Source organism: Chelonia mydas, chromosome 2, assembly GCF_015237465.2.
Source record: "Chelonia mydas isolate rCheMyd1 chromosome 2, rCheMyd1.pri.v2, whole genome shotgun sequence".
Lineage (NCBI taxonomy): Eukaryota > Metazoa > Chordata > Testudines > Cheloniidae > Chelonia > Chelonia mydas.
In genome coordinates this window covers 197,047,966-197,063,092 of record NC_057850.1, presented here as the reverse complement: position 1 = coordinate 197,063,092, position 15,127 = coordinate 197,047,966, and the positions used below count along the sequence as shown (strand labels likewise).

The following is a 15,127-nucleotide window of genomic DNA, read 5'->3' as shown; positions in this document are numbered from 1 at the left end:
ACAGGTTGAAAACTAAACACAATAGTAGAAATGCACTATACTTTTGTCCTGACGATGACCGCAAACTTTCTTCAGGAAAAAAATTTCAAAATCAGTAGATAGGATCAATTCTTGTTTTTACTTTTTTCCTATTTTATTTTGTGAAAAATAAGTTGAAATAGTTTCTAGAGAGACTTGCAAAGTTTTGGAATGCCTCTAAGGCCCACCAGCAAGTAACAGAAATAAACCTAGTGTGTTGTGGAAAAGCGAACTTTTCAGAAGGAAAAAAATAAGTACCGAAAAAGAGGTCTCCCCAATATGGAGGAATGTATATAGTATATTATAATATAGAAGCTTTGTTCCAGAAAGGAGAAACAGCTAATTCAGAGATAATCTTGCTTCTGGGTTCCTCTAATTCTCTATGTTACTACAAATCAGAGGATGGCATATCCCAGATGAGGGGAAAATCTAGAAATGTCTGTGATAAGAGGCGGAAAGGACAGTCTTAGGGATAGCGAAGCACAGTAGCATGCTATGGCACTTGTACATTCTTTTGAAATATAATGAAAGACATCCAGAAAGATGATCCGGCAGATGTTTGCCACAGGCTCTTTTTTGGCTGTTCTGCCTAGGAGGGAGCTAACCCTCTAGTTGAGAGGGCATCTATAGGAAAAAAAGGAAAGATTTTTCCTTATGGTAAATATGCCTCTGATGCATAAAATAACCCATCATGACAATCTTTGGACATTAGGAAATCCAGTATTAGTATTTGGAACAAGCACAGGCAATTTGTTAGCCTTTCTATAATGGCTGGTCCTTGTAATGAATTGTTTTAATAACAGATTTTCATTATATGATACAATTTGTCAAACAAAGCTGCAACTGTACAAAATCTTAAAGTTATAAAAAGTGGCTATTACTTTTACCATTTCCAGTCCAATTCAAATGAACTTCTTGGGAAGATTTTTTAAAAGCTTCCTACTTTACAGTCCAGTCGAACTCCCCTTGACTTAAAGATAATCACCTGGGAAGTTTGCATAAAAAGGCAAGGACAAACCACCTTTGGAGAAGAGTTGAACATTGTTGAAAAGATTTGGGGAGGCAGATAAGAATTCAGTGCATTGAAATTAATAGTGTTAAACTCTTGCTATAAACCTTTTTCTTATCTGGATTTTGTCTGAACTAGCAGCATTGGTTTGACTAGTAAAAGACTTTAATAAAAGGTCTGCAAGTTTTAATTTAATCTGTTTTCCTATTCAGTTTAGCTTAAAGGACAGCATTCCTTTGAACGCAGGGTTCTGGGACAAAGAGCAAAAGTTCCTGCAGAACATCATTATTCAGAGTAGGACAAGAATTCTCTAGTCTACAAACTGGAAATATTTTTACATTTTTATGACTGCTTGCAAAATATGTTTGAATTTTCCTGAAAGGGCAAATTTACTTGTGTTTACATATTGTACAGCCTTCCCAAGCATGCTGAATAGGAGCTGCAAAATGCAAAATTAGATAACAATTAAATAAGCTGTAGAAAGAATTGCAACGGGTATCCTAAATATTAAGCAAGGAGAGAAAGAAAGTTTCCCGATGATCAGTACCTGAAAAAAGCAGAAAGAGAAAAACTGCCGAATGTTGAGCCTTGTCCAGCATGAGAAAGTATAGATAATATTAAACTGTCAGAGATGGTTTTTGTTGTGTGGTTTATGGCTTCTGGAAATTCTGTTCACTACGGAATGCAGCATCTTGTCTTTATGAAAACTGCTTATTTGAGTGATAGTGATCTGTCTCAGTGGCTCCAGAAGAAAGTAGACACACCCTCCTCTATACACTTTGATGGTTTCTGTGATGACCTGTATCTCTTTAGCAGCCTTTTTACAGAACCAGCTGGAACCTTCTGAAAGACATATTAAACCTCATCTTCAAGAAGGAGAGCCTTGATGAATTCAACTTGGCAGATCTTCTGTAGATAGTTGCATCAGAATGAATATAGATTAACAAATTCTGTGTTGTCTGGACACACTGTTAGTTGCGTTTCGAAGCACACAGGCCTTCCTAACAAAGAGGTAATACCAGATGCATGTAACTTTTTCTCAGAAGGAAAGAGGTCACCAGGACTGTTAAATCTGACTCACAAGCATGTTTGTGTGTGAATTTCCTTTGGTTGTGCATCAGGGCTTTTCATCAATATTCCTATTAGAGCAACAGTAGTGACACTGGATGCTGTAGAACCTCTGGATACCACTGTCCCTAATACAGAAACTGCAATTGACTGAGACAGGATGATCATATTACCTAGTGAAAAATGGTCAATGTTCTTCTTGAAGTTAGGATAGATGCAATAGCTTTTAAACATATTTTAAGACTCAGGTTGTCTGCTGAGCAACACGGGCTTGATGCCTTCTTAGTGGGGCTTGGACACCCTTGCAGCTTTCCTGACCTTAGATCAGTCTCAGTGGGGCTCAGATACCCTGTCAGGTTCTGCTGTGGTCCTTGGTGGTGCTTAGACACTAGCCTGGCTATGTGGGACAGCTCCCTATTCGCAGGATACCACCCTGGGTTTATCTCCCTCTTCCCCCTGACTTACTGGCTCCATGGGTCAGCTTGGGAAAAACTGTAAGTGGTGGTATCTCCTAAGCACCACCCATTCTTGGTTTCAAAATGAAATGTCAAACACTAGATTGTGCAGACCTTCATAGTATAGTCATATCTATCTTTTCTTACATGCTTTGATCAGTAGTGAAATAGTTAATGTTAACATTTAAATCATCATTAGGCCTGCTAGATACCTCAATATTGAAATAAATTCACTGCCCCAAAACTTCTTTAATAGTTACAGTTGACTGTCCATTTCTTGTACCCTTCCAGAACATCAAGTGCACCTATACTTAAACTTCTGAAAACCAGATAATACAGAGTTAAACTGCATACCAGCCCTGCCCTGTAACCTTAACTCTGCCCCAGGGATGTGGCAAGGGCCACTGGGGATATATAGAAGTATGTTTTAGCCCAGCTTGTCCTACAATAAGCAGACATGAGGCATGACTAAGTATATGTGCCATTTTATGTGCGAATGTTGTGTCCCACAGAACTGTATTCTCTCTTTTTTTATGCACTCCAACTGCCCTTCACTGTGCTAAGGTCAGCTGTATTGAATGGTGCAGAGATTACTTCGTAGCAGTTTGTCACAGATCACACTGTGATACAAGGAGAGTGCATCTGCTCTCGAAGGGATCATGAACCACTCGTTTCTGTAGTCATTTATGTGTGTTGCATAAGTACAGAAACACAATAGTCTATTCTTGCTGTGTGGATTCAGAGCAATCTGGTAACATACATGCTATCAGTGCTCTACAGGTCAGAGAGAAATAATGTTCCAGAGAGAATCCTTAGGACAAAGGTCAATAGGTAGTGACATCTGGGAACTCTGGGGCAGTCAAGAATAGGCTAGATGATGCTTGTTCAGTCTGCCCTAAATGTGACTTTTGCCTTAGCGAGGACAAGGTCTGACAGTTACTCCTGCTATATCCTTATGCTGCACCCCCACAGTGCTCGATCTGGAAGGACAGAGTTCTATACCGTCTGACAGGGCAAGCTGGGAGATCACTCCAAAAAGGTAGGATTAAAGTTGCAGGGCAGTAGCAGCTGCACAGTTAAGGAGACACCAGCATTTCCATTTTAATAGAGGTGACAAAAGGTATAAAAAATTCTGTCTTTTGGGTTAGAGCACTGTTTTTCAGTGTTCTCGTAGTTTCTGCACTACTTGATTATTTTATAGCAGTTTGTGGGGAAAATACAATCTGGGGTTTGTTATTTTAGAATGCTGAAATTTGTTTTTTGTGTTTATTTTTCAAGATAAACAAATTACTGTTTTGACTGATCACAGTATCCTGGCATCACAGTCAATGTCAACCTAATACCTGTCCTTAGAACAGAATTTTCCATTATGGATACTTTCCTGATGCTCAGCAATCACTTTGACCGTGCTGAACGGGATGAGAGGTACAGCTTCATGCTTTGGTTTGGTCACATTCAATCCCATTGGTTCAGAAAATGGGCGAGGAGCATGTGGCATATTACCTTAAATGCTGCTGTAGACTAATGTCTTTCCTCTTCCTTCTATTTAATTAATGCTGTTTTCCTTGGTGATACTTCTAAAGTAAAATCGGAGTATGCATGTGGATTTTAGAGAACTTTGATGTATTGACTCTTAAACCAGAAACTTTGTTCTCAGGGCAAAATTTCCAGAAGCAAGTTCTGCAGAATGCAACCAGAGAGCAACTAATGTGCACAAAACACATTTTCAGAAAGCAGCCAAAGGTAGGACGCACATGGTGCTGCTCAGGTTCAATGGTCATCTTACTGAGCATGTCAGCTACCTGCAAACACTCAAGCTTTCAACAGAGCCTCAATCCTGCTACATAGGATGTGGAAAAATTGGAAGACGTCCAGCGGAGGGCAACAAAAATGATTAGGGGACTGGAACATGTCTTATGAGGAGAGGCTGAGGGAACTGGGATTGTTTAGTCTGCGGAAGAGAAGAATGAGGGGGGATTTGATAGCTGCTTTCAACTACCTGAAAGGGGGTTTCAAAGTGCATGGATCTAGACTGTTCTCAGTCGTAGCAGATGACAGAACGAGGAGTAATGGTCTCAAGTTGCAGTGGGGGAGGTTTAGGTTGGATATTAGGAAAAACTTTTTCACTAGGAGGGTGGTGAAGCACTGGAATGGGTTACTTAGGGAGGTGGTGGAATCTCCTTCCTTAGAGGTTTTTAAGGCCTGGCTTGACAAAGCCCTGGCTGGGATGATGTAGTTGGGGATTGGTCCTGCTTTGAGCGGGGGTTGGACTAGATGACCTCCTGAGGTCCCTTCCAACCCTGATATTCTATGATATGTGCAAGCGTCTTGACCCTAGCCACATTGTAGATCCAAATTTCACCCTGAATAACATTTAAAATAATGCTTCTTCAAAAGGAACCTGAGTTGCTGGGTAACAATCAAGCTATAGTTTGGTCCCCAGATGAGTGCAAATAGAAGTTACAAGAACTGTAAAATTTTGATTACACATGATTTTTTTTTTTAAAAAAAAGAGGGGGCTGTAACTAACGAACCGCTGGATTACACAATTTCAAATTTAGACAACTATCCTGGATTCCCATGAGGCACAGCAAATTTCAAGACAATCCAAGTAAATATGTTGATTTTAGAGCACTTAGACAAATCAGCTGCTAAACAGTAAACTAGTCTCAATCTTAACTATGGTTAAGTTATAGAATTAGGGGCAGTTCACATCTTTCAGTGACATTGTTCCAATCTGTAGCCAATCTCAGGCAATTTATACTCAGCTAACATTCTGAAGGTTTTCTTAGCAACCAAAAGGGCTAGATCTTAACATACTGGAGAACAAAATGGCAGTCTCAGAAAAAGCACCTGTTTGATTAAATTAATGAACCAGCTCAATCCAACTGATTATATCAAGAAGTCAGTTAAAGGGTTTCCCTTTGTACCTAGTTATTTAAATTGTATGGAATGTTCAACTCATATAAGTCTCAGAGTAACAGCCGTGTTAGTCTGTATTCACAAAAAGAAAAGGAGTACTTGTGGCACCTTAGAGACTAACCAATTTATTTCAGCATAAGCTTTAAGTGAGCTGTAGCTCACAAAAGCTTATGCTCAAATAAATGGGTTAGTCTCTAAGGTGCCACAAGTACTCATATAAGTCTGTAACATGATTACATACTGAAGATCTTTATAAACGCTGTGCGGAAAAACTGATGTGGGTGCACACAAAAGGACTAATTTTCCAACAGTTCAGTGTTTGTAACATCTAAAAGATCAGGTTCTGAATAGTCAGAAATAAATAAGCATTTGACAGAAGAGTGACTCTTCTCTATTAGGGATTGATGAATCACAAAACTTGTAAAAATATGAGATGTGGCGAATAACACACCCCAAAATAAGAACAAAATGTAACAAAATTTGAAGATAAAATAATATAAAGAGAAGGAAGAATAGCTGGGTATACCCTGGCTGTTAACGTTATGCAAGATTAGTGAATTCTTGCGGACTAGGCAATGTCAGGATAAAGGACGTCCAGGTTCAGAATCATCTGATGTTATAAGGTTTTTGTGATAATCACCGCCAACCGCAAATGGAATGGACACTATATTTGCCGGGGACAGCAGATGGCTAATTAAGAAAATGAAACCTTTGTTTTTCTAAAACTTGGTCAGGATCTTTCCTATTGCTGGTGATGGGGATGTGATGTAGCTAAACTTCCCCCAAGAGAGAATGGACAAGGCATCTATTGCAGTCTTGAAAACTGTCATTCTGTGCTCACAGAAATATGAAATAGATTTTTCCGGGGTGCTCCTCCATTAAAGAAAGATCCAGTTTACCACTGACCCAGTAACCATTCATGAGCAGAGGCAGGGGTCTGTGGATTAACTGTGCCTGTCTGTGACCAAGTTTTCATTTCTTGCCAGCCAAGAGATGCCTAGGAGTGTATTGTTTGACATCGCCCAGTCCTCATAGATTTTTAAGGCCAGAAGGGACCACCATGATCATCTAGTCTGACCTCCTGCATCCACATGGAGTCCCAACACAGGAATGATGATACTGATTCTCCCTTCTATTTTACATAACGATTTTTTCTTATAGAGTAGCCAGTTAGTTGAAGTAAATATAACTTCCTGAACATCTTGTTATATAACAGATATCACAAAAGTACTAAGTAAACTATTCAGAGCTGGGACTGAGGCTCATTTACTTCCACAAAGTATCCAGCACACTTTTGGGTATGCAATAATAATAATAATAATGATAATGGACATATCTGGTTTTAAAGCAGAAACAAATCGTACAAATGGAAAAGCAGTCATTTTGTCTATTCAGCTACCGTCAAATGCTGATGTACTTACAATGGCCTCACATCAGACAAATATGCAAAACATTAGCGGCCTCTCTATTTGTTTTTCGACTTGAAAGAAAAGATATTTCACTGCTGTATTTTCTGATTTTTTTTTCTGAAATACAAAAATATTCAGCTGTACTCCAGTTGCATATTTGTGCAGTGAAAAAAACCCCCATGAAATAAATGTCCTCAAACCTCCTTTCTGAACTCATCAGCTTCTGCTAATGGAGATATATTTCCATGCTCTAACATAAGAAAAGAGTATGTGCATACTTCAGATCCAAGATTTAACAGATAGGAAAATAACTTTGATATTGTGCATGAATTTTTCCACAAAATGGCAGATAATTTTTACAACCACCAAAATGCATTAGGCCTTGATCCTGAAATTGGACGTTAACTGGGGGCTCTGTCTGCCTGTGCAGACTCTCATTGACTGATGGGGTTTTGCATGTGTACAGAGGTGCATCTGTGCACAGCAGGTTTCAGAATTCATGAACATGCTTAAATATCCGTAATCTTCTGAATGATCCTGTCATTACAACCACATTTTTCATAGGTACAATATGTAACAGTCTAATTTTTTTATTTCATATCTAGTCTATTTTTAAAATAAAGGGTAAAATTATAGCAGAAATATACTTTCTTGAAGCCATGCTCTTGAGAGCAAGATAACAAAATACTGTATGTATGGCAGCAAGAACAAAAAGCAAACAAGGAATATTTTAAAAAAATCTAACATGCACAGTATTTAAGAACTAACCTAAACTTTATACATGAAAATGTTGTCATTATTACAGCTTTCTCATAGGTTGTGGTTGGCTTTGCAATAATTCATTTTGTTTTAGAACTTCTAATATTAACTCTCTTTGTTTAAAATGTATAGAGAGTTTTAAATTTCAAACTTTCCAGTCCATTAGTTTAAAGGATGGGTAATTATTATTGGGTATTTTTAATTAAAACAAAACAAAACCGTAACAAATGAATACTACAAATGGAAGTTTTCTCACAAATATTTGCTTTAAAAAATTTCAGAACAGAACTTGGTATCACAAGACTCCTAAAATGTTTTGTTTTGTCCTCAAAGCTCAGTTACTAGCAATGATAAAAAAAATTGCTGAAAACTGTAAAAGCATACTGATTTTGATCCACAGACACTCTTTCTCCCTAAAGTCAAGAAATGTGAAAAGCCTCCATACTTATTTTGAGTCTGGGTTTGACAGTGTATTCTGTACTTATGTCTGGCTACATTGCTGTACCACCCTCGTAAGCTTAAAAATAATTAAAAATGTCTACACAAGCGTAAGTTATTTATTTTTATATTTATGTTTACTTAAACAGCGAAGGTGCCCTGCCATCAATTACAAATACAGTATATCTGGCTTTGGCAAACTAGCTCCATTTGTAAAAGCTACTTACAGTGGCTGTACTAGTCAGGGGAACTGATATGCTGATTCCATACAGATTCTCAGAACACTATTTCAGTTCATAGCTACTTCATACCAGTGCTTGTGTCTAAGTTTGCAAGAAACCAAAAGTTTAGGGAGTGCTCGTGTGTGCACAGACCACTTTCCCACAATATCCTTTTTTAGAGGGGAACAATAATAATAAAAAAATTGATTTTTAAAAAAAATCTGTTCCTATATGCATCCGATGCATCTGATGAAGTGAGCTGTAGCTCACGAAAGCTTATGCTCAGATAAATTTGTTAGTCTCTAAGGTGCCACAAGTACTCCTTTTCTTTTTGTTACTATACATTCACCCTAAATTTTTCCAATGAAATTTTCAAGACTACTTCTACTTAATGTGCCTTCACAACCATCAGATTTATTTTATAGACCACAGTGGTTCTGAATCAGGTCATTCTCAAACAGAAACAGGCATTTTAAAACCTCAACAATGAGCTCAGTGGCAGCATCATCACGAGGAGTCTAAGGTCCCTATTCTCCTAGTGCTTATACATGATTAACTTTATGTACACAAGTAGTCCCACAATTGTCAGTAGACCTAGTGCATGTGTAAAGCACATGCTTAAGAATCTGCAGGACTGAACCATAAAATAGCAAGCACAGATGTGTTTGGAACTATGTGTCCTAGATCTTGTTGGACCTAAAGCACTGTTATAAACTAATGGTAATGGGTATGTGTAAAATTTTGACGAGTGTGCTATAAAAATGTATTTAGTGTTGTTGTAGCTGTGTCAGTCCTTGCATCTGAGAGAGACAAGGTGGGTGAGGTAATATCTTTTACTGAACTAACTTCTGTTGGTGAGGGAGACATGCTGTTGAGCCACACAGAGCTTGAAAGCATCTTTCTCTCTTACTAGCAGAAGTTGGTCCAATAGAAGATATTACCTCACCCACCTTGTCTCTATAATAAAAAGTGATACATATTTTACGACAAATACTTCTCATCATGGAGAAGTGTGATTTGTATGGTCCATTTAAAAAAACCAGAATCTTACGTTTGTAATGACTAGAAATACGTTCTGGTTTATAAATAAGAGCTCCTTAACTAATCATTTAGTGTCTTTTCCCCCCATTCACAAAGATACAAGTTAAGGATGCAATATTAACTTTAATTTTTGATGTTCTTACTTGTCCCAGCCTAACATTCATATGTATCTACTGCACATCATTAGCACAATAAAGATTTCACTATTGGGCAAATCTCAGAAGTGTGTGTTAAAACAATTTTAAGTCATTTATTATTTAAATAATACACTCCCATAGAATAAACAACATATATGTGACTTATCTCCATATGTAAATTTCCTTAAATATATATGTTAGAAAATTATGAGTAGTTGTCTTAAATGATCATTGCCTTTAACATTCTCTATTTCTCATATGAATGAGAACAGCATAAAGATATTTCCACAAAGGGAGACTTTTCAATATGTCAGCTTTGTCAGAAGGTGGAGCTCTGCACATATCTGTATAACTCTGCTTTATATATGCAATTCACAACTCTGTATAAAAAAGATAATACTATTCAGAAAACAAACCTTGGTTTTAACTCCAACATTCAATGTCTTTCATAAATATATCAGACCACATTTGGTAAAAAGAAACTCCTACTGTAGTTAGCATTTTAAATAATTTTCAATTACACAGAACGCTTTCAAAAATGAAATTCAGAAATTTCGATGCTCTCCACCCTTTCTTTTAAAAAACTGGGATTGCACCTTAAAGAAAAAAGATAAGAAGATACTTGATACTTACAGGCATCTCTAATATACAATAACATGGCTACAAAAATGTAGTCAACTAAATCCAGGGTGATGCTGTCAGCAAATAAAGCATCCCAGACAACAAGAAGGTCCTGAAGTGGGAATTCTCGTCCAAATAGGAGCCTTACCCATCGTCTAGAAAAAAAACACACCATATATATTCAGTAGAAGTAATTACAAATATTACTAAGTCAGCATATTTATCATAAGATCAGGCATGATCTGAAACAATTTATGGAATTTTAAAAAGCATTAATTTATTTGACAATCTTTTTATTAAAAATTTTATTTTGAGAAGTGCTGTTGTATATCCTAACACATTAAGGACTTCAAAAGTTTCAATTGATTAAAATGTTATTGTGCATGCGGGACACAGTGGAGAAATCTTATACCACTCTGCATATCATCATCTTGTACATTTAAATTAATACTGATTTTAAAAGAGGGTGAGAAAATATCATTCATGTTAGTCTGGAAGAGCTAAGCAGCAGGATAAAGCCAGTGATTTATTTAAATCTCCAGAAGTCCAGGCAAATGAAGCAGGAATCACTATGGATTGGATTGCAGTTACCAGAAAGGGACCTCTTCCCTTTATGTAACTACACTGTTTGCAGGTATGTAAAAAATGTTATATACACCATTTTGATTATGTATGTACACTTCAATTTTAATCAAACGTAGAGACAATTCTACAAGTAGAATCACCTTCCATGCTGTCTATATATGTGTTTTCCTATTTACCAAAATGTGGAGATCTATCTAGATTACATGTCGTATTTGGTCAACACTGACAGTGCAGAGTGAGCATAGTACTGTTAGCTAAGAACTCATCACTCAGTGGTTTCAGGCAAATCAGCCTCTGTATGTCTCAGTTTTCACATCATAAAATAGGAATAATAATACTAGCGACCTATCTCACAGGTCTGTAGCAAGGATTAACATTTTACAGCTGTTTGAAAAATATAAAATGTTACACAAATGGTATGTAATAGTAGTATTACATTTAAAGTGGTTACATAATGGGCTTATAAGGAAATAATTACATTCTTAACTGGTATATACACTTTATTTATCATAAAATCTTTTAGTCAATGCGAAGTGAAAAGGGAGATTTATTATAATTTTCCTCTAAGCAAATTAAGCCACTTTTTAAAGCTGGCAGCTTATGTAACAAAAATAGAACTTAAAAGGCAGCTAGAATTCACAACTAGACTAAACTGATTTCCAAGAGTTGACATTTGACAACCTTTGTACCTTATCTCATTGGAGTTGTAAAGTAACAAATTTTTGAGGGGCCCTTGTACCAGAAGTTCATTTCTGCACAAATGTGAGCCAACAAACATCAATCAATTATAAATTTAGGAAAACAACTTAATTGCTGCATGAATCTGTGCCTAGTAAAAGAAGCTCATAAAAGGCTCATGTTATGAATCAGATTTCATTCACTTCTCAAAACTTTCATTCCAAATGTTTTTCTTTAGTGGAACTGAATGTATGAGTGCTAACCCACTGTACAGTAATGAACCTTTGCTGCAGACATAGAATTTGCAGAACTCTAAGCAGATTTTTTTTCCATAAGGAACATTAGTTTTAAAACAAAAATATTTAAACTTTGCATATAAAATTATCGTACATCTGTGCTCTTCCATCAATCTGTTATTTGTTAATATAAAAATTAGTATAACTTTCTACTTTATAATGTTCAATGTTCTTGTCTCCACTAAAATCAAATGCGCGCTGCCTCCCCTATTTCTACCACTTTCTGTAAATCCTATCTTTAGGGCTGGGTGTTGCAACAAAACAGTATCAACTCAAAGCAAGGCTAATCTAGCACATTTAATGTTCTGTATAAGGTGTTTTACCATATAGTGGCACATTACCCTACAGTGCCTAGTCTACAGGAAACTATTATCCTACGGTGACACAAACATTACCCAAACTCTGCATGAAGCCTATTACTTGCAGCAACAAACCCTCCCACCCTTAAACCCACAACTTTCACGTTGCACAAGCTGTTAGGAGCGAAAGCTCAGCTACGCTTGAAGCATTTGAGCTGACTTTGCTCACAACCTACTGAAATCTAATTCGGGAGGTTTGATAAAACTCTAATACACTTCAAGGGAAAATATACACCCTGGTTTAATGGGATTTGTTATTAGGCTTTTATTAGAAATCTCTTTTGCTTCTTTACTACTTCATTATGCAGTGTTAATTGTTTGTGGATGCAGGTTTATTCTGCTCAAGCAGAAATCATTCCTTTTATTCCACTTTTACATTTTCTCCTGGGAAAGTTAAATCTCAGTCTCCAGAGATATCATGTTTCACAGTTATAGAGTGCAGAAGAACAACTGGACTTCTTTAGCAACCATGATACTACCATTAATTATGTGAACCTCTTTGTCCCAATGGGAGCAAACAATTCACACCACTGTAAATGCAGACATACTAACTGTTGTCTCCTCTTCTGTAACATTTAGCTCATAGCATCCATAAGCCAAAGATCCTATCATCCATATGGCATGACTTCCATGAGCCTTTACATTCATATATTCACACTTAGTTTAATGAATCAAGTTTTACACTGGAGTGTTTTCTTCGAAATTAACAGGCTTCTATGGATCTGACAAATATTTACAGAGCATTTAAGTTGCACTTAATGATAGCATTGGACAAGATAACCCCTTTTCCTTTTCGGTGGTTGGCTGTGGTTTAATTATTAGTCTGTCTTGTTAATCTTGCTTTATATCTGTTACACCTGCAGACTGCAACTGTCAAAACAGTGTACCTTCTATCACCTGCAATAATACAATAATTCATATTTTACCAGACCTACTTAGCAATTAAGTTCTACAAAAACAAAAAGTCCAGAATTTTTAAAGCACCAATAAACCATCCAAGAGTACTACTATATACCTCTGGAATACATAATTCTAGCTTCTACTTATGATTCCTGTATAATTAAACCACATCTCTCAAGAGATCAGTAATTACTAGCAAGAGATAATGATTCATTAATGGCCTTACAGAATAGAGAAACCAAAAGAAATCAATCCTCTGGTATATCTATTAACTATGGGAATGACCCAGTCTTTACCAGGTTTAAATAAAGATTGCCACCATTTTGATTAAGATTAACTGGATAATTCTGTAAGCAGTATCATTTAGAAGCCATATAATTTATTTTAGCTATTGATTTGGCATTTAGGTTTTATCTGTATATACGTCTTCCTTCTTCATTAAGAGCAATGAAATCTTTAAAAATGGCTGACCTGAACTACATAAGCCTTAGGAGTTGGGATAGGAAAGTAGAGGTAACAGTGACAGAATGGGAGTAGTTGTGATGGAAAGCTAGTGCAGCACAAAGGAAGACACTGGAGCAAGACAGATGAACACGGATAGATGGGAAGCCATGTCTGCAGAAAGGGTGTAGCCTAACTTCAAAGACTGACCACAAACACAGACTACTCTTCAGGCATCTTGAAATTAGTTAGATGGGGCTAAATCAGGAGTCCACAGATAGTCACTGAAAGTTTTGAGAACACTGAATCCCCACACTAAGAGCTAAAGGTGATTTTCTTAAACCAAGACACTGACTTCTGAGTGAAATGTTGGCCCCATCTGTACAGGCTATGTACAAGATGACTGACTCCTTCTGAATGAGACAGAAATATGAAAGAGATCCCTTACACTGGCTTGCACTAGTAAGACAGGATGTATTTCAGACAATTATGACTTCTTTGGAAGGGAGGTTTGAAGCAGTGATCATGCTGCTAAATAATCTCAGTGGGGGAATTGACGAGACTTAATATTGGTTTACACAAGCAACAGAGCTAGTAAAGGTTTGTGTTTATATTAAAGATTAATCAATCTTTCAATATATCACATGCTGTGCAAAGAGCAACACCTATGGCTAACGTTGCCCAATACTTTTCAGTATAAGACATGTTTTCCAGTTATAACTTTTCCAAATTTATTCTGAGACTGCAATTTTCCATATTGGGTGTCTGCCTCAGGCTGGTTTTTCTTTTTTTCTAGGTTTTTGATAAAGTGATTTAGCTGTTTGCAAGAACATACTTAGGAAAAAATGTTTTGCCCATGTTAACATTTTTTTGTTTTGTTTTACAAGCTGTAGTGCCTCCATACGTCAGAGAAGAAACATGAAATTTGGCAATGGGTCACACTGGTGTCAGGGATTTTCTGTTCACCATCTCCATGGATATGTGCTCAAATCTGGTAATTTAAAAGGCTCTGAAAAAATCTTAGTTTGCACATGCTCAGTACAGACTTGTTAATTTGCCAGCTAAATTTCTCTGAAGATTCCATCTGGAATGAACATGGTCCAACTTCTCATAATTCCTACATACCAGCTCGACTCCACAGAGCAACTGCTCCTCACAATTGTCCGGGGCTGTTATGGTGTCAGGCATAGGAACTAAGACACCTGTGCTCTCAATGCTCCCCTTGCTGGTGTGCAGGCAGTGATCAGGAGGTGCAAGTTTTCTGACTCAAATGCAGAGGGGGAGAGGAACAGGTATGAGGCATCTGGAGAAGGAGTAGTAATGAGCTGGAACCAGTAAGGAAGAGGAGAAAAAAGCAATAGATGAGTCATAGATGGGGGGGGGGGAGATTAAGAGCAGTGGTAAGGTGGGGAAAAGGGCAAGAACCAAGGAGAAGGATGGGTGGGAGGACAGCAGCACAAGGGTCTGTAATTCCCAATAATTTGCAACAGAACTCAGGATTTCCTGAGTCTGAACATTCCATTGCTGACTAACAAAGAGCAGTAAAACCCACTGGCAAAGTGTGCATGTCATTTCTCTGTAGTGGTAGGTCCACAGAGAAGATAAAAGCCTGCTGTTGCTACCAATCACTCTGTTAGCTCAAGGGGTAGAAGACAGTGCTGTGGATCTGAAGATCCCGAATCCACTGAGACTGATTGAGGGAGGGAGGGTGTCAGTATGGTTCCACATGATGTAATTTGTATTTTCAATTTAGCTTTCTAAAAAAAACTT

General features: G+C 37.3%; 1 protein-coding gene across 10 annotated transcripts in view; it reads right to left on the bottom strand.

The window, feature by feature from the left end:
- TBC1D5 (TBC1 domain family member 5) overlaps window positions 1-15,127 on the bottom strand; it is a 472,491-nt gene that overhangs the window by 116,566 nt on the left and 340,798 nt on the right. For all 10 annotated transcript variants that reach the window (XM_037890457.2, XM_043540976.1, XM_037890455.2 and 7 more), the window contains one exon: window positions 10,111-10,253. In XM_037890457.2, the coding sequence (XP_037746385.1) occupies window positions 10,111-10,253 (143 nt within the window). The remainder of the gene's footprint in view (window positions 1-10,110; window positions 10,254-15,127) is intronic.